Consider the following 19,204-nt stretch of genomic DNA (forward strand, 5'->3'; position numbering starts at 1 on the left):
TTGCAATCTTTAGATAAGCTATCTAGCTGATCTCCGGCTAGCTGAAGCAGTCTCAGCTTGCTACTTCTCCGCCATCTTGACCTACTGTCCTCATTATCTGTTCTTTGTTGTGCTTTTATTTTAATAAAAATTACATCTTCATACATTGCATGACCATCAGCACAGATTTATAATTATTGCTTTATGCAACTGTCCTTGATCAACAGGCACTGAGAGAATTCACCATACAAAAACAGAAGAAACATTTATATATATTTTATATTATATTTATATATATGAATATAGAAAATCTAAGAAACAATAAAAGGTATAATTTTGGCTAAAATGAAAGGACACTAGACAGTAACTAGAATCCACATGGATTCTTATCTGTACTAAAATACTAGTACAGGTAACTGTATAGGTAAATACAAAAAAAGGGGATATCTGGGTGACTCAGTCGGTTAAGTGTCTACCTTCAGCTCATGGGATCCAGTCCCACATCAGCTTTCCTGCTGATCTTCTCCCTCTGCCAGGTGCTCCCCCAGCTTGGGCTTTCTCTCTCTCTCTCTCTTTCTCTGTGTGTGTGTGTGTGTGTGTGTGTGTCTCATTATGACAAATAAATTTAAAAATCTTTTAAAAAGAGTATATATGTATATTTTATTTTTAACTCTTTTTCCTCTGAATGTAAAGGACAGTTGCATAAAGCAATAATTATAAATCTGTGCTGATGGTCATGCAATGTATGAAGATGTAATTTTTATTAAAATAAAAGCACAACAAAGAACAGATAATGAAGCTATATGAAAGAAAACTTTTTATATACTATTGAACTGAATGGATGGTTATAACTTAAGATGTTAATTGTAATCCACACAGCAAACAAGAAGAAAATAACTCCAAATAAATAAAATTTTAAAAATGACAAGGGAATGAAAATTCTTTTTAATACAAAGAAGGAAGTTATGGAGAAATGTAGAAACAAAAAATAAATAGGATATAAAAAACAAGGAGCAACATAGCAGTCACAAGCCCTACATTATCAGTACTTACATTAAATGTGAATGGATTAAAGGACACCTGGGCAGCTCAGTTGGTTAAGCATCCAACTCTTGATTTTGGCTCAGGTCATGATCTCAGGGTCATGAGATCCAGCCCTACATCAGGTTCCATCCCAGGAGTGGAGCCTGCTTGGGATTCTCTCCCTCCCTCTCCTTCTGCCCCTACTTCAACTCTCTCCCTCTCAAAAAAAGGTGAATAGATTAAACAATACAACCAAAATAAAGAGATTGGCAGAATGGATATAAAAATCATGGTCTATCTTTGTGCTGACCACAAGAGACACACTTTAGATTCAAAGACACAAATAGATTGAAAGTAAAGGGATAGAAAAAAATACACCATGCCATGAGTAACAAAAAGAGAGATGCACTAGCTATACTAATATCAAATAAAATAAACTTTTAAGAGAAAAGTTGTTACTAGAGACAAAGACATTTTATAAAAATAAAAAGACATTTTATTTATTTTTTTAAAAATTTATTTATTTGACAGACAGAGAGTACAAGTAGGTAGAGCAGCAGGCAGAGGGAGAAGCAGACTCCCCGCTGAGCAGGGAGTCCGATGCGGGGCTCGATCCCAGGACCCTGGGATCATGACCCAAGCCGAAGGCAGTCATTTAACAGACTGAGCCACCCAGGCGCCCCTAAAAAGACATTTTATAAGAGTATCTGGAAAATATCTATGTATCTCTATACCTGTATCTATATCTAGATATCTCAGAACAGAGTCCCAAAATATAGGAAGCAGAATCTGACAGAAATGATGAATAGACAATCTAACAATAATATTTGGATACTTGAATACCCTAATATCAATAATGGGTAGAACAATGAGGCATAAGATCACCAAGAAAATAGAAACCTTGAACAACACTATAAATCAACTACATCTAATAAACTGCTGTAGAATACTCCACCCAACACCGAATACACACTGTCTAAAGAGCACATGGAACTTTATCCAGGATAGACCATATGTTAACTCATAAAAATGTCTTGATAAATTTTAAAGGACTGAAGTCATACAAAGTCTGTTCTCTGACAACAACAGAATGAAATTAGCTGTAGGAAATTGGGAAATTCACAAATATGTGGAATTAAATAACACATCCTTAAATACCTAATGGTTAAGTGAAGACATAACAAAGTAAATTAGAAAATACTTGAAGGTGAATGAAAACAAAACTAAAACACTTAAAAACCTATGCGGTATGACTAAAGTGGTGATTAGAGAATAATTTATTACTGTAAATGCTTATATTTTAAAAAGACCCAAAAGATCTCAGTTAATACCTGACCAACTACCTTGAAAGTTTACAGAAAGGGGTGCCTGGCTGGTCCAGTGGGCAGAGCATGCGACTCTTGGTCTCCAGGTCATGAGTTCAAGCCCCCACCCTGGGTGTAGAGATTACTTAAAAAAAAAAAAAAACGTCTACACAAAGATTAAACTAAGTCAAAAGCAAGCAGAAGTAAAGAAATAGTAAATATTAGAATGGAAATCAATGAAGTTGAGGGTAGAAGAACAATAGAAAAAAATCAACAAAACCAAAAGTTGCTTGATTGAGAAAAATTAATAAAATTGACAAACTTTTAGCTAAACAGACCAAGACAAAGAGAAGTCTCAAATTATTAAGATCAGGTATGAGAGAAGGAACATTACTACTGACATTACAGAAATAAAAATAACTATAAAAGAATACTATAACTATATAAAGAATAAAAATAACCAACATTACAGAATAAAATAACTGTAAAATAATAAACAACTGTATGTAGACAAATTAGACACACTAGATGGAATAGACAAATCTCTAGCAGGACACAAACTACCAAAACTGACAAGAAGAAATGGAAAATCTGAAGAGATATAACAAATAAAGAGATTAAATAATTTAATTTCCCCACAAATAAAAGCCTAGGATCAGATAACTGAAGAATTTTAGCAAGTGTTTAAAGAAGAACTAACACTAACTATTCACAAAATTTTCCAAAAAATGTAAGACTTCCCAACTCATTCCATGAGGCCGATACTTCATGGATACCAAAATCTTGTTACCAAAACCAGAGAAAGGCATTACAAGAAAACAAAACTGCAGACCAGTATTCCTTACAAATATAGATGTAAAATCTTTTTAAAAACCACAACATATCACTAGCAAATCCAATTTAGTAAGTTATAAAAAGCACAGGACCAGATATCTTCACTGGTGAATTCTACCAAACATTTAAAGAAGAATGAACACCAATTCTGCTCAAACTCTTCCAAACAATTGAAGAGGAAGGAACATGTCTCAAGTCATTTTATAATGCCAGTGATATGCAGATAATAAAGTCAGACAAAGACACTATGAGAAAGCTCCAGATCTATATCTCTTATGAATATTGATGCAAAAAATCCTCAACAAAATACTAGCAAAACACATTAAAAGGATTATATACCGAAATTAAGTGGGATTTATACCAGAATATGAGGTTCATTCAACATATTAAAATCAATCAGTGTAATACACCTAATTAATAGAATAAAGAAAAAATACCCACATGGTTATCTTGATGCTTTAAAAGAATCTGACAATACCCAACAATCCTCCATGATAAAAACACTCAACAACTAGCAGTAGAAGGAAAAGGCCTCCATCTGATAAAGGGCAATTACGAAAAAAAAAAAAAAAAAAACAAACACAACAGCTAACATCATACTTATGGATAAAAACCTGAAACCTTCCCCCTTGGATTAGAAACAAGAAAAAGAAATCCATTCTCATCATTTCTATTAAATATTTACCTAGGGTTTCTGCCCTGATCAATTAGGCAAATAAAAAATCCATAAAGATTGGAAAGAATTAAAAGTATTTCTATTTCTATTTGCAGATGACATGACTTTATATACAGAAAATCATAAGAATCGACTAGAAATTATTAGAGCTAACAAATGCATTCAGCATAGTTTTTAAAATTATTCTATTCTTTTATAAATCTTGAAATGTTATACATTTTTACAATATCTATTTTATTTTATTATTTTTTAATTTAATTTTTTCAGTGTTCCAAGATTCATTGTTTATGCACCACACCCAGTGCTCCATGCAATATGTGCCCTCCTTAATACCACCACCAGGCTCACCCAACCCCCCTCCCTCCTCCCCTCCAAAACCCTAAGTTTGTTTCTCAGAGTCCACAGTCTCTCATGTTGATTTTATAACTGTGCATTCAGCATAGTTATGACATATATGTTATATTGCTATGAATTCAGCATATTGCTATGCACTCAGCATAGTTATAACATATAAGATCAACATCCAAAAAATTATATTTGTATACATTAGCAACAAACAATTTGAAACTCGAATTTAGGTAACACTTCCATTTACAGTAGTATTAGAAAGAATGGAATACTTAGGAATAAATTAAACAAAAGAAGTACAAGACTTGTACACTGAAAACTATAACACAACACTGAAAAAAATTAAAGAGACCTACATAAATGGAAAGACATCTAGTATTTATGGTTTGGAAGGCTTAATATTGTTAAAATACAATATTCCCCATGTGGTGCACAGATTCAATGCAATCTATCAAAGTCCCAGCTGACTACTTCTTTTTTTTTTTTTTTGAAGTTAGTGACAACTGATCCTAAAATTCATATGGAATCAAAGAACCCTGAATAGCCAATCCTGGAAAAGAAGAACAAAGCTCGGAGACTCACTCTTGATGATTTCAAAACTTACAAAATGTTACAGTAATCAAGACTGTGTGGTACTGTCATAAAGACTGACATACAGATCAGTGGAATGGAATTTAGAGTCCAAAAATAAGGCCATACATCTATGGTCAATTGATTTTTCGAAGGATGCCAAGATATCAGTGGGGTGAAAGAATAGTCTTTTCAACAAATGGTTCTGGAACAACTGCATAGCTACACGCAAAAGAATGAAGTTGGACTCTTACCTCACACCATGTATAAAAATTAATTTGAATGATTAAATAATTAATTATAGAGCTACAACTTTATATAAAGCTCTTAGAAGAAAACAGGGGCAAATCTTCATGACCTTGGTTGAGGCAATGGTTTCTTAGATATGATAGCAACAGCAAGAAAAGTGAAAGGAAAAAGAGAGAAATGGAATTCCACCAGAATATAAAATCTTTTGTACTTTAAAGGACACCATCAAGAAATTAATAAGACAACCCTCAGAATGGGAGAACATGTTTGGAAATCATATATCTGATAAGGGATTAATATTCAGAATATATGAAGTACACTTACAGTTCAAAAATAAAGTGAAAAAAAATAACCCAGTTTAAAAATTGGCAAAATATCTGAATAGACATTTCTCTAAAGAAGGTATATGAGTGACCAGCAAGCTCACAAAAAAGATATTCAACATCATCAGTCATTAGGGAAGTTAAAATCAAAACCACAATGAGACCAGTTCACACACACTGGGTGGTTATAATTTAAAATTGGAAAAATACATTTTGGAAGGGATGTGGAAAAATTAGAACATCTGTACATTGCTGGTGGAAATGTAAGTGGTGCATCTGCCATTGGAAAATAGTCTGATAAATTCTTCAAGAAATTAAACAGACTTACTACATGACCAAGCAAATCTACTCCTTGGTACATACTCAAAAGAATTGAAAATAGGTATTCAAACAAATACTTGGACATGAGTGTTCATCACAGCATGATTCACAATCACCAAAAGATAAAAACAACCCAAATGTCAATGTAGTAATAGATAAACAGAACATGCTATATTCATGAAATAAATTATTATTAAACAAAAAGGACTGAAGTTCTCATATGGGGTATAACGTGGTTGAATCTTAAAAACATAGTGTCAAATGAAAGAAACCAAACCAAAAATGCCATACATATTGAATGATACCATTTACATGAACATCCAGAGTAAGAAAATCCATTGAGACAGAAAGTGGATTAGCAGCTGCCAGGGGCTTTGGGGAGTGGGAAGTGACTGCTCAATGGTTATGAGGCTATCTTTGGGATGATGAACATGTTTTGAAACCAGATAGATGTGGTGATTGCATACATTGTGAATGTATTAAATGCCACTTTGTTTGCTTTAAAATTATTAGCTTTATGTTATGTGAATTTCACCTCAACTAAAAAAAAAAAAGTAAAGGAATGAAGTATTGATGCAGGCTACAACATGAATGAACTTTCAAAACATTATGGTAAGTGAAAAAAATAGGCACAAAAGGGCCATATATTACATGACTACATTTATATGAAATGTCCAAAGTAGGTAAATCCTTTATTTTACTTTCATTGAAGTGTAGTTGACATGCAACATTACATTAGTTTCAGGCAGACAACATAGTGACTCAACAACTCTGTATGTCACACTATGCTCACCACAAATGTGGCTACCATCTGTCACCACACAATGCTATTGTAATACCATTGACTATATTCCCATGTTGTACCTTTTACTCCCATGACTTACTCATTCCATAACTGCAAGCCTGCACCTCCCACTCTTTTTCACCCATTTTCTTTTTCTGCCTCCCCCTCCCTTCTGGCAACCACCAGTTTGTTCAGAGTAAGCAAATCTCTAGAGAGAGAAAGAAGACTGGTGGTTGCCTGGGGATAGAGAAGGAGGGAGAAATGGAGGTTGGGGGAGGATAGGGAGTCACTGCTAATGGGTGTGGGTTTTTTTTTTTCTTGAGGTGATGAAAATGTTCTGGAATTAGTGACAATTGCCCCGCTTTGTGAATATACTAAAAACTATTTAGTTATATACTTTAAGAGAGTGAATTTCACGGTGTGTAAGTTATATCAAATAAAAAAAGAGAGAATGAACTGTTTAAACAAAAATAATAAGGCTGTAGTATGGGGTTTATAACATTCAAACTACCTTGTATGAAAATAATAGCACAAAGCTCAGGAGGGGAGAATTGAAAGTATACTTATTGTAACATTCTTAAAGCATATGTAAGGTGGTATTATATAACTGCAATGTAGATTGTGATAAGCAGTCACTAAATTGAACAGAATGTTATAGTTAATATACCACAAAGAAGGTAAAATGAAATCAGAAATAAACATTTCACTCATCCAAAACCAGGCATTAAAAAGTGAACAAAATACAAATGATACAAATAGAAGACAAATAGCAAGATGATGGATTTAAACCTAACCATTTCAATAACCACATTAAATGTGGTCTACTAAAGAAAAAAGATTGTTCGATGTATAAAAAAGCTGCCTAAAATAAATGTCCTTCAAATATATAGAGAGGGGAACGCCTGGGTGGCTCAGTCTGTTAAGTGGCTTCCTTGGGCTCAGGTCATGATTCCACAGTCCTGGGATGGAGTCCCACATTGGGCTCCCTGCTCAGTGGGAAGCCTGCTTCTTCCTCTACCTCTGTCTGCTCCTCCCTTGCTTGTGTTCTCTCTCTCTCTCTCTCTATCCGGCAAATAAATAAGTAAAATCTTTAAGAATATATATACATATATATATAGAGAGAGAACAAGATTAAAAGTAAAGTGACTGGAAAAAGACCATGCTAACACTAACACAAAGAAGGCTGGATGGCTACATTGTTATCAATGTAGATTTCAGAGCAAAGGTTATTAACAGTTTCTTTACCATATTACCATTATCATAATGATAAAGGGATCATTTCATCAACAGGATGAAAAAATCATAAATATTTATGCACTTAGTAACAGATCTTGAAAATAGATGAAGCAAAATGACAGTCACAAGGAAAAAAGGCATAACACATTGTCTTGTGCCCATGGCTGCTTCTGCTAGCTCAGAGAGGTCAGGAAAAATACATTGCTTTCTCAGACTAAAAGAAGGATGTGTTTATGAGAATGGTTTTAGGCTCTTATCTCTTTCCTCTCCGTGGGGGGAGCTCTGTGTGCTTCTGCTTGCCTTAAGATGGGCAACAGTTGCACATCTGAAAGTACACAGTCAACTTTAAGAACATATTCAAACCTAGTAATCTCAAAGTCTGCTTTGCTACTCTACCGATTACCAAAAACTAAGTAGGGCTCTATTTTAGTCTAGATGTTTTCCAGCTTATCTTTAACATTTACCGCCTCTCTAATATGATAAATAACCACATACAGCTTGGCCCACTTGGCTCGATGTTTGTTCATCTGATTCCCAGCCTAAATTTCTGCTGAAGGGAGCCAAATAAGGAAAGCTGCTACACGTGAAACATGACCAATGGAGGTTATAGTTAGTGAACTCAAGTTGCTTCTCTGTGTGTTTAGTGTATATTAATGTAAATGAAAAATGACAAACTTTCCTGTTGGAACTACAAAGAAATTTTCCCCTCCACGGAGTATGTTGTGCATTGTCTATAATAGAAGATAGATGGTATCTGCATAGTCTGAGGTCTACATAATAATCAAGACACACTGGTTCCTACTTGAATAGTAGTAGTGCTGCAGAGTTCTCAGACTAGGGCATTCAAATTCCAGGAGCTTGTCTGGATTCAAGAGTCCCGAAGAAGCTCAAGTGAGGTAGGCATCAGGCCAGACTCACAAGGTTTTCTTTAGCTGCGGAGGCTTAGACCAGACCAACAAGAGTATCCTAAAATACAGCGAATTCACTGTAAGTCCCTTGTGTCCCAGGGCTAATTCTAAGGGACCTCAGTCACTGTGAAAAACACTAATCCGTAACTGGGAACAGCTTCCCAAAGCATGTAGTTCATTACTTCTCATGCGACAGAGACTCCTGTAGTGCCAAGAGTCTCCATCACACAGGATTCTGATTTTTTTGATACAGGCATTTTTCAGGACTAGAAGGTGATGATTAGGTTTTGAGTGAAAAAGAACTTAATAACTTGTTTGGTAACCTTGGGATAGTCACATAACCCTTGTAAGGCTTGGCTTCTGCATCAGTAGATGGAGACTAATCCTTGCACTGTTGGAATACATCAGGGTTGCTGAGGCTCAGATGACATAATGTGTGGTGAATTACATTTTAATGAGAACTATATAAATGTAAGGTATTACTTTTGTTGCTATTGAGGCATCAGATATAGTCTTCCTTAGAGCCCAAACAAGGGTCAAATTATTGTGTCAGAGAGGGACAAAGATCTGACAACTGGTTTACTGTTGTGGCTTGTGATAAACTGGCAATAGCAAGCACTTTATTGGCCTTGAGGAAATCGACCAGAAAGCAATATTACTTCAAAATTAAGTATGGTCTTTAAAAAGTCACCTCTTGGTAGGCTCCATCTGGACCTGGTTGAAATTAGTGAGTAATCTGACTGCCTTTGGCTTTAGAGTTGGTCCCATCTTCTGTAATCTCCAGTCTAAACATTCCCTCTTGTACCCTTGATGAACAGAAGGGAAGCAGATCTGAAGTGCTTCTGTGGGCTCACCTGTCATAGAGGTTCTTGAGGCCAGAAACCACTTATTTTAGGTGGTTTAAATTGTTTATTTCTTGGCCTAGTAACACCTAGGGTTGCTTTTATTGACTGCAGACATGTAAAACTGGCTTGGCAAATTTCTCTGGTGGACATAGCACCACCAGGAATTTTCTTTCTGGAGCTTTCAAAGATCAGTTAACAGTGCTTAGGATCTTGTCTGCCAGTTGGGCAACTAAGATTCTTCATTTTGGAGTAGGATGGAGCAAGGCAAATAACCACCTAGGGAGAAGTTAAAATGTATGTTTTTTTTTTTTAAGAGATTCAGTGGAGCAATATTTAGAAAAGTAACTAAATAATTTAGGGCCATAATGAACATATTTTGTCTCATTTGTTTCACCCTAATAACCTTGGAATGCAGCTTCCAAAAAAGCTTGGTAAGCTAGGTCTTAGATTAAGTAATGTTAATTCACATTTCTGTTGGTCAATCCCTCAGTTCAAAGTGGAAGATGCTACTCATGCATGCCAGTTTTACCAATCCATGCTCATTTTCCCACGTATAGAATAGAGCACCTCCACCAGATTTTAGAGACTAGAAGCACTTGTGCATTTGTCAGGGTATCAATAGTGAAAAGACAAGGCACTAAATTAGGATAATCTGAGGAACGTTTAATTAGAAAGATACAGGTTGGAAAAAAAAAAAAAAAGAAAGAAAGATACAGGTGGTGTGTAGGAGAACCACAAAAGGAATCCAGGACTAGCAGCATAGCAGCAGCAGACTTATCATAAATAGACCTGAAGAAATGAGAAGAAATTGGTGACTGGAACCAGAATGGTAAATAATTTCGAAGAGCAGATCATCTTGAGAGGAGCAGGGACATTCAACTGAAGAGCACAAGCTGACCTGAGGTCACTACATGTGCCCCATGAAAATAAATACCCTAACATCAGTCTTGTCCTTTGCTCTTCTATCCTGCAGGGTATCCCATTGGTTGAACTCAACCAAAAGCCAGAGGGCACAGGAACCCTCTGGGCACAGAAAGTAGGGCAAAGAATGCCATGAGAACCTGGAAAAGGAAAACAAAAGAGAAAATGTCATAATGTCAACAATTTGTCATCTCATTAGATCATACGTTGGGCACACAATTCACTACATAGAGAAATAGAGGCAAGGTTACATACATATGATCTTAGCTTGTCCACGAGTTAGGGAATGGCTTGGTGAGCCAGCTTCCCCAGGATAGCTAGTGCTGGCAAAATGTCTCATGATCTATTCCAGTCTAACTTAGAATTAGTAAGATTTGATAGTCAGGATGGAAAAGCATACCTCTTCTTAGGAGTATATATTATAATGACTATCCTTCTTGGTTGAGTTGATTTTGGATTGCTATCTGTCATGGTGCTATACAGCTAATAAATATCTAATGAACGTTTGTTGTCGTCGAACTTAGAAGACAGGCCTATCTGGATTTATTATTTCAGTGTCCCAATTTATGAGTACTTCCACCATAGAAACCTTCCAAATATCCTGAATGTACTCCAGAAACCACTGCTTTAAAATAAATGATGTATGATTTATAAATACTATTCGGTTGATCCCTAGCTGCCTAGGGATGAGGGTGTTTGTATAGTGCAGCATGAGAACAGAACTTCTCTGCTAAAGAAGCCAACTGAAGTGTTGGCCAAAAAAAGTGATTGCACTTTGCTTCTGTGTTGAGAGGCATGGGACGTACTACCAGAGCCAATTCCTAATCAGGCTCTTAAGAAAATCTTTCATAGCAAAGCTGTTCCTTCTTTTGGATGCAGACATTGGGAAACTGGGCCACCTCTTAAAATACTTGTTGATCTTTATGAGGAAGAAAGAATACATGAAGCTTGAAACAAGAATCTGGAGGGAGAGCTTCAAAGGACTTCACCACCACCATCAACAATGAGCTCAACAAATCACTACACATGCTTATTTATTTTTATAGGCAATAGTGCCCTCTTGTGATTAACATATGAATAACCCTCCTGATGGCTTGGTATAACCAGTGAATTTTCAATTAACCATGCCAATCGAGGCAAAGAACTTCATAGACACCACAAGAAATAAAGGGTTCTTCAAATTTGGCCAAATGAGAAAATACACTGTACAATCACAGAATGTCCAATGGTACCTCTTTGGGAGCTTGGAAGTGATGAGCGTAACACCAACCATATGTATATCACTCGGTTTGTAGATGTAGTGACTACTTGTATCTGGTTAAGGAAGAATAGCTTATCCGTTGCCTGCATATGTGGAAAAACCATTAGGCATGTATGACTATAAAACTCACTATAGGTAAATACTAGAGCAATTAACATCAGAATAATCTTGCATTATTCAGTGGCAAGGGAGGGTCAACAACATTAAGGTCCTAGAATGGATTGAATTCATGTACTTTAAACAACAAAGCAGGACTGGGGATAGCTGGGGGGTTAAGAAACACATAGACTACATTACATGCAACCATTAAAATGTTAGGTTCTTTCTGAGGCAACGTTTAACCAGATAAAAGGAGAGGGAAAGCAACAAACAGCAAAATCTCTGAAATTAGTGCTTGCAACTGTAACCCAAGGAACAACCTTTAGGTGTACGCAATATCATGTTTTCATTTAAAATTACCCATTAGTGTTTTCATTCACATGGTTATATGGAAAAATGAAGCTAGAATTTACATGTGGCTAGCCTTGAAATCAACAGTATTATTAAGTAGTTCCCATTCTTTAGAATCTAACTTCTACAACTATGGACTCTAAGCTTTAGCTTTTGCATGGGTTCATATGAGGGTCTCAAATTCTCAAACTTGTTTTGGTTGTTTCATATTTTAATTGAAATACAGATTTTATTATAGAGGCTTTTAATGCCTCTTCCTTTTAGCAAGTTCTCAACTATAGAGCTACATGTGTACATTCTTATTCATCAGGAATATTAACTCACTAATCTATTTTTAACATTATTAATGAAGTCTTCCCTAAATAGAAAGTAGTTCTTCCTTTCTCAGCCATCGCCATCAATACAATATTGTTAATACATTTTTATTGTAAAAGTACTTTCCAATGGGTTGTTACGTTTATTAGAAAAAGTTTACATTACTCCATGTCTTCTATCAGCTATGAGTGATCAAAATTTGCAGAAACCTCTTTGGAACTGCTCTAAATGATTCTCCGAGAAGGGACTATTTGTTGATGTGAAGATGTGTAATCCATCTGTAAATGAGCAGATTTTTACACATAGTCTGAAGAGATATACAACAATCCATTCTTACAACATAGGATATCTTTAATTAAATTGATATTGGTGAGTTAAAAAACATGAAGTGAAAAGAAGACAACTAGGGAAATAAGGTATTCTATGGCTATTTATAATAAAATGTTTAAAATTAAAAAAGAGGAAGAAACATTAATTGGCTTTGTAACTGAAGAGAGAAGACTAACCAAGAGATCACAGGAAAATAATTCTTACAGAAGAAGCACAGGGAACAAATCATCATCTTTTGCATATTTTTGTTTCTCAAAATTATTTGGCAGGACTTGGCCTAGTTAGGGATGAGCAAAAACAAGATGTAAGAAAAATTTAAAAAGAGGGCATCTAGTACTAAGAATCTTGAAGAATACAGCAAAACAGAAAATGTTCTATTAGATATTATAACTTGGTATGTAACATGAACATTTAAAATTCTGATTAAAGTGACTAAAATGACCTATATTTTTTAAAAAAAAGTCAAATAAGAATTTAGGGGATAGAACTCAAAATAAATTTACTCTTAGTAGTAATTTGATGTGAGAATATAAATTCTTTCAGTTTGGTAAACATGGATACAAAATCCTGTTGTCTGTATTCTACATTTGCATAGGTTGTCTATAAAGAGTGATACATGTCAGGTCACATCAAAATGAGTCAATACTTTGAGCAAAAAGGCTGTTTACACAATATACACATTCTTTACTTACAGAGCAAAATAAGATTAACACTTTTACATTAAAAACCTGGGATACAGTAGGATTAGTAGCACCATGAAAAATAATTCTTCCCCCAAACTGCAGTCTTTTATTTTACTCAGTGTGATTCTTATCTTTATTTAACTTTTAACATACTGTTTTAAGTTACTGGGCAAAATATATAATCTTCATCTTATAATCCTGGGGAAAGTCATTCTGGACCCAAGAAGTAAATTCCTTTATTCATTCATAGAAAACTAATAGAGACCTTGCTCTGACACGTTGTTGAGGTACATCTGTATCTTCATGGTTACTAGTCAGCATGTTCTCTTGGTCATATATAGTAGCACCATTGGTGGCAGCAGTGGTAAAGTTGGGAGGAGTGAGACGTTGCATCATGGGAATTTATATATATATATCTCACATTTAAAAACACAAGGAATTCTTCAAAATGTTATGTCCTCTTCATGCACACTTGACATCGGCTAATACGTGTCCTCAAGTCTCCTGCTTTCAGTGTTTCTGACTGAGGTTTGCTAGGAGATAAGAAACAAGACAATCAAATTAGCTTTCTCTAGTTTTTCAATTCTATTATTGGTTCAGATTCATACCCAAACATCCTATTTTTGCTTAAGTAGCTCTCCTATGACTTAATCACTAACTTTTGAGCAATGTGATCTAGTGCAGTAACTGGTATGGCCGAGGAGCCATTAGTTACCGCGAGGAGCCATATAGTTATTTTTGTGACTCTTCTCTCTACCACTATTTCCTCTATTTGTCTCTCCCTCTTTATCTCTTATACATTTTTCTAACAGTCCTAGAATAAGGGAGATCTGAGCAACTGATGATGAATAAATGATAAAACATATGCATATGAAATGCAAAAAGATAATTGTAAGAAAAATATCAACTAATGATAACTCAAAAGAAGCAATATATAAAAATTAATTTAAACAAAAAAAATCTAATTTAAAGGACCTACCAAGACTGAAGTATCCTGAAGTACATATACTAAATGTGGTCTTACTCATTCAGACACTTGGATGAGAGCACTGAGAACATCCTGGGAAAGGGACGCCTTCATGACTCAGTTGGTTAAATGTCCAACTCTTGATTTCACCTCAGGTCATGATTTCGAGGTTGTGAAGATCAAGTCTTCATCAGGCTCCATGCTATGCATGGAGCCTGCCTAAGATTCTCTTTCTCTCCCCCTTCTCCTCCCCACTCCTGTCTCATGCTCTCTCTCTATCTCTCAGAAGAAAAGAAAAGAAAAGAAAAGAAAAGAAAAGAAGAGAAGAGAAGAGAAAAGAATAGAAAAGAAAAGGAGAGAAGAGGAAAGATAAGATCCTGGGCAAAGAGATCACTGGACTGAGGCAGGGATCATAGATCACAGCTTCAATCTTCAATTCCTGGGTAGCCTCTGTCTAGTTGAGCAGCTCAGTTATTGTTGAGAAGGTTTGAAAGTTTATAACCTTTCTTTGCTTTGTGTTTGCTACTGAAGGATTACTACTACCTAGCCATCTGAAAGCACACATACCTAACATAAGCCAAGTCTGTTTTTCTGTCCTGAGTCAGGTATATGAAAAGAACAAGCACAAATGAAAAATGCAGTCCACTAAATCTTCAACATGTGTTGGTTATAAACAATCCATGAATTGCTTCTCTCTTCCCTCGTACTTTTGAAGGAAGTGCCTTACCTGAACATGTCTGACACATCTACAGTTGCTAGCCAAAAGCTGTAGGAATTGGCATAGTAGTTGCAAGTACCCCGTCCATGACATTCAATGAAGGGAGCTGAACGAAACTCTTCCAAGCAGGAACCGGGGGAGGCCAAGGCTTGACCTGAGCCCTCTGCTCCTGCGCTTGTATGCTAGAAAAGATAAGGAAAAATGTGCCACTCATACCTTAGTGAATACCTAATGATATGTGCTAAATATGACCCCAAATTCAAACCCAGCGAAGGATCTAGGGCAAGAAATAATAGAATGGTATCGACACCAAGGGTACTCTACAGAAGCAACAGGCAGGTTATGAAAATATATTCCAGAAAATATGTGAAGGGAAACACAATATTTGGACAGAAGTTATTTGAAGTTCAAGCTTTTTACTATGCAAATGGCAGGGATTCACTGTATTAGGAAGATAGATATGATGGGCAGTTAGGTACAATGACAAAGGCAAGGAAGAGTATTTCATACCATCATGAAGGAGTAGCCAATCCAGAGAGAATCCCATCCCTGAGGACAATGGGGAATCTGGATGGTCTGACTGTGAACTGCAATCACCACGGCTGGAGCTTCACATACTGCACATCTGGTAAGGGAAAGTGAGGGGAACACAATCTGCACACTAAGTATGTGGGAACTAGCAATCCCTCTTCTTTCAAAGCTTTCTTGGTATAGATGCCCATTAAGGTGTCTTCTGTGCTCACAAAAGCAGGAGAAAAATGCACTTCAAGAGTTGCTTTTTCATAAGCCCTATCTCCCAATATACTTAATAAATTTATAAATGACAACTGTAAGCCTTATTTAAATAAACTCCACAACCACTGCTATAGCGTTTGCATTTTCCATTCTGCCTTAAATTTGTATTCATACTTGCTATAGTCGATGTCATAATCGCTGTAAGAGTTTGCCTTCGTGTACTGCACATACTACTTGGGCTGTCAAAATGCCTAACTGGATGGTAGACATTTAGTAATGCTGAAACTGTGGTAAGAACAATGTCTGGTGAACTGGAAAAGACAAGAAACAGACACTTCCTCAAACCCCACCCATTATTTTTGCTCCAAAGGATATTTATTAACCATTTGTCTATATCTAGAGAAATATAGCATTTCCAGAATGCTGGGCAGCTACCCAGGCACATGGAGATGTGGCTTAAATCTATAAAATTAAGTAATGCAGCAACACAGTAAATATGTTGCCAAGTCTACCAAATCTTTAATAAATATCATGAAGGGACCTTCTGACATATGACTGAACCAATTTGGTGAATTTTTCTACAAAAGAAAAATAATAAAATATAAGATATAAAAATAAAATAAATAAAAAATAAAATAATACCTTTAAAGGACCATTTACTCCCAAGAGTTGGGACTGACAAAAATCACAAAAAATAAATTCCCCCCAAATCTGGGCAAATGTACTAAAAAGAGCACCATGAATTTCCTACTAAGAGATACTTAACTAGGTTTAACCTTTATATTCAATGTCAAATAAACTAGACTTTCCAATGATTCATCCTTTATGGTTAGTAGACTCCTAAATCAATTGGGCCATTATCAGAATGAAAATGACAGTATTTCAAAGGCCTAGGAGATTGAGTTAGACTAGAGTTCTAATGTGGCAAAACTCTAGAAGTCTATACTAATGGTACATCTCTCCTGTTACTCATGCTCCAAACTTCAGCTATCACTCCCTCTGTCCCATAACTTATCAACAACTAAATCCTATCTATTGTATTAAAGTGATACATGTCCCCCACTGCCAATCCATTCCTATCAGGACTACGGCAATAGCTTCAATCTAACTGGTCTCTCTATTTTGGGACCATTTCCTCTATAATCTATGTTACATGTTGATGGTTCTGTAATTTTCCCTTAAGTATAGCTCAAGCACTTTTCAAAGATCACCATTATAAACCATATTAATTCCAAAATAAAACCTTACACTGAAAGCCTTCTACAATCTGGGTCCAAGAGAACTTTCTTAACTCTTCCCCCTATACAACCTTTACAAGTTACATTCTAGACATAGCAATCTACTACCCATTCCCATGTTCTCTGCCTAGTATGCCCTTCCCCTTTATAACCACCTGTATCTCAAGTCCTTCCCATCCTTTAAGTACTAATCAGGTCAAAATACATTTCTTCCATATAATTATTCCAAATTTATCCAATTAAAATTAAACATTCTTTTCCTCATGCTTTTATAACATTTTATTAGATCTATTGTAACATTTAGCCAAGAGTTATATATATTATATTAATTTACATATATTTGCATAATTATTCATCTGATTTCTTTGTATATTATACTAAGTCTATCACGGGGTCTGGTTAAAAGCAAATCCCCAATTAATATGGCTTAAACTAAATACTTAACTGGATATTATAAAGTCACCCCTGTCCTACCTAACCTGAGAAGAACATGATCAAATTATTAGCTTTAGACTCATTTCTGACTAGCTAAACTAATTGGGGATTCGTAAAAGTCAAAGTTAAACCAGTGTCTCACCGACTAATAAATGGCTGGATGTTCTGGCCCTTCAGGGGCTCCATGCTCATTGGCATGGGCTCTGGGGTGGAGAGCCAGTAAGAATAGTCATTTCTTGAAGCAAAGTTGCAAACATTATTGATGTTGCAGAACATGAAAGGCATGGTACTGAAGCGACGAAGGCAGCTGCCAGCCGTCCCTAGGAAGAATTGGGGAGAAAAGGATCAAGGACTATATACTATGATGATACTTTAGTTTCTTTTGAAACCCTAACAAACAACCTGTCAAGGAGAAATTTGCCCATGTTTCTTAGATAATAAATACACTTTGTTTTAGGTCTTCAATTATAAGATGCATGTTTACTTATATTTTTAACATTTCTAAAATCGGAAAATATAATTTATATAGACATTTATTATTGCAGTTCATTATATATTCTCCAACATTGTTTTTACACTGGTGATGTACTTATAAATAATGGTGTCTTATGGAGAATATTGAGCAATTTATTATGAAAAAGTGAAGAACACGCACAGAGCTCTTATAATGTCTTGTTAGTACTTCCTTTCCAGGCTATCATCTCTTCTTCTAAGACATCCTCAGTATGTATCTTGTTTGTTTTTGCAATCTCTTTGGGCCTAGGGACAATGGTAATGCTGACCAATATGCACAGGAACCATGAACAGTTTTGGCCATGAATAATAAAAAGGAAAAAAAAATAAGAGAGAAAGGAAGGATGTAAGGGGAAAAATATTCAGAACAGGTAAGAGCAATAGAAGTTATCTATCTATATCTCTACATATAACTCTAAAAGTTATCTCTTTTATTCTTTTTTTCTGGTACTATATGTATTTATCCATACCATAAGATTATGTTGTCTGTTACAAGATGAATCATTTTTTTGTCAGTAATTGCATCAGCATTGCCTTATATGATACAAAACACTGTAGATGCTATTCATATTATTAGTACTGGACATCAAACATGAAAAGATATCTCTTTTATTCTTATTCACCAAAGAATGATGAAGAATGGTGTACCCCCTCACACATTTTTAAGTTTGGGTGTAAAACTTTTCATCAGAATTTCAAATTGATACTATGCCAGTTATTAAGGTATTGGTTATTGTCTCTTGGCTCCAAAGCTACCTTTCTGTATTCCATTTTGTGATACTGGAGCCTGGGACTTGGCAAACTACATTTCAAATGTTACCAGCAGTAATGTCTAGTGTTTTGTGAATATATTTTATTTATTTATTTATTTGTTTGTTTGTTTTTATAGTATTAGAAGTCCTAGCAACAGCAATCAGACAACAAAGAGAAATAAAAGGTAACCAAATTGGCAATGAAGAAGTCAAACTCTCTCTTCTTTATATGGAAAACCCAAAAGACTCCACCCACAAACTACTAGAACTCATACAGCAATTCAATAATGTGGCAGGATACAAAGTCAATGTACAGAAATCAGTGCTTTCTTATATAGTAACAATGAAAATATAGGAAGGGAAATTAGAGAATCGATTCCATTTACTGTAGCACCAAGAACCATAAGATACCTGGGAATAAAACTAACCAAAGAGGTAACGAATCTGTACTAGAGGTAGAACACTCATGAAAGAAATATATTATAT

The 19,204-nt window shown here is 35.4% G+C and overlaps 1 protein-coding gene across 1 annotated transcript in view; it reads right to left on the reverse strand.

Annotated features, from left to right (window-relative positions):
* Positions 1-11,330: 11,330 nt before the first annotated feature.
* COL4A5 (collagen type IV alpha 5 chain) overlaps positions 11,331-19,204 on the reverse strand; it is a 244,700-nt gene continuing 236,826 nt past the window's right edge. Inside the window, exons 48-51 of the mRNA XM_059385657.1 lie at positions 17,596-17,773; positions 15,556-15,670; positions 15,055-15,227; positions 11,331-13,893 (exon numbers count right to left, since the gene is read on the reverse strand). Coding sequence (XP_059241640.1) covers positions 13,812-13,893; positions 15,055-15,227; positions 15,556-15,670; positions 17,596-17,773 — 548 coding nt within the window. The 3' untranslated portion in view covers positions 11,331-13,811. The remainder of the gene's footprint in view (positions 13,894-15,054; positions 15,228-15,555; positions 15,671-17,595; positions 17,774-19,204) is intronic.

This window comes from Mustela nigripes, chromosome X, assembly GCF_022355385.1.
Source record: "Mustela nigripes isolate SB6536 chromosome X, MUSNIG.SB6536, whole genome shotgun sequence".
Classification (NCBI taxonomy): domain Eukaryota; kingdom Metazoa; phylum Chordata; class Mammalia; order Carnivora; family Mustelidae; genus Mustela; species Mustela nigripes.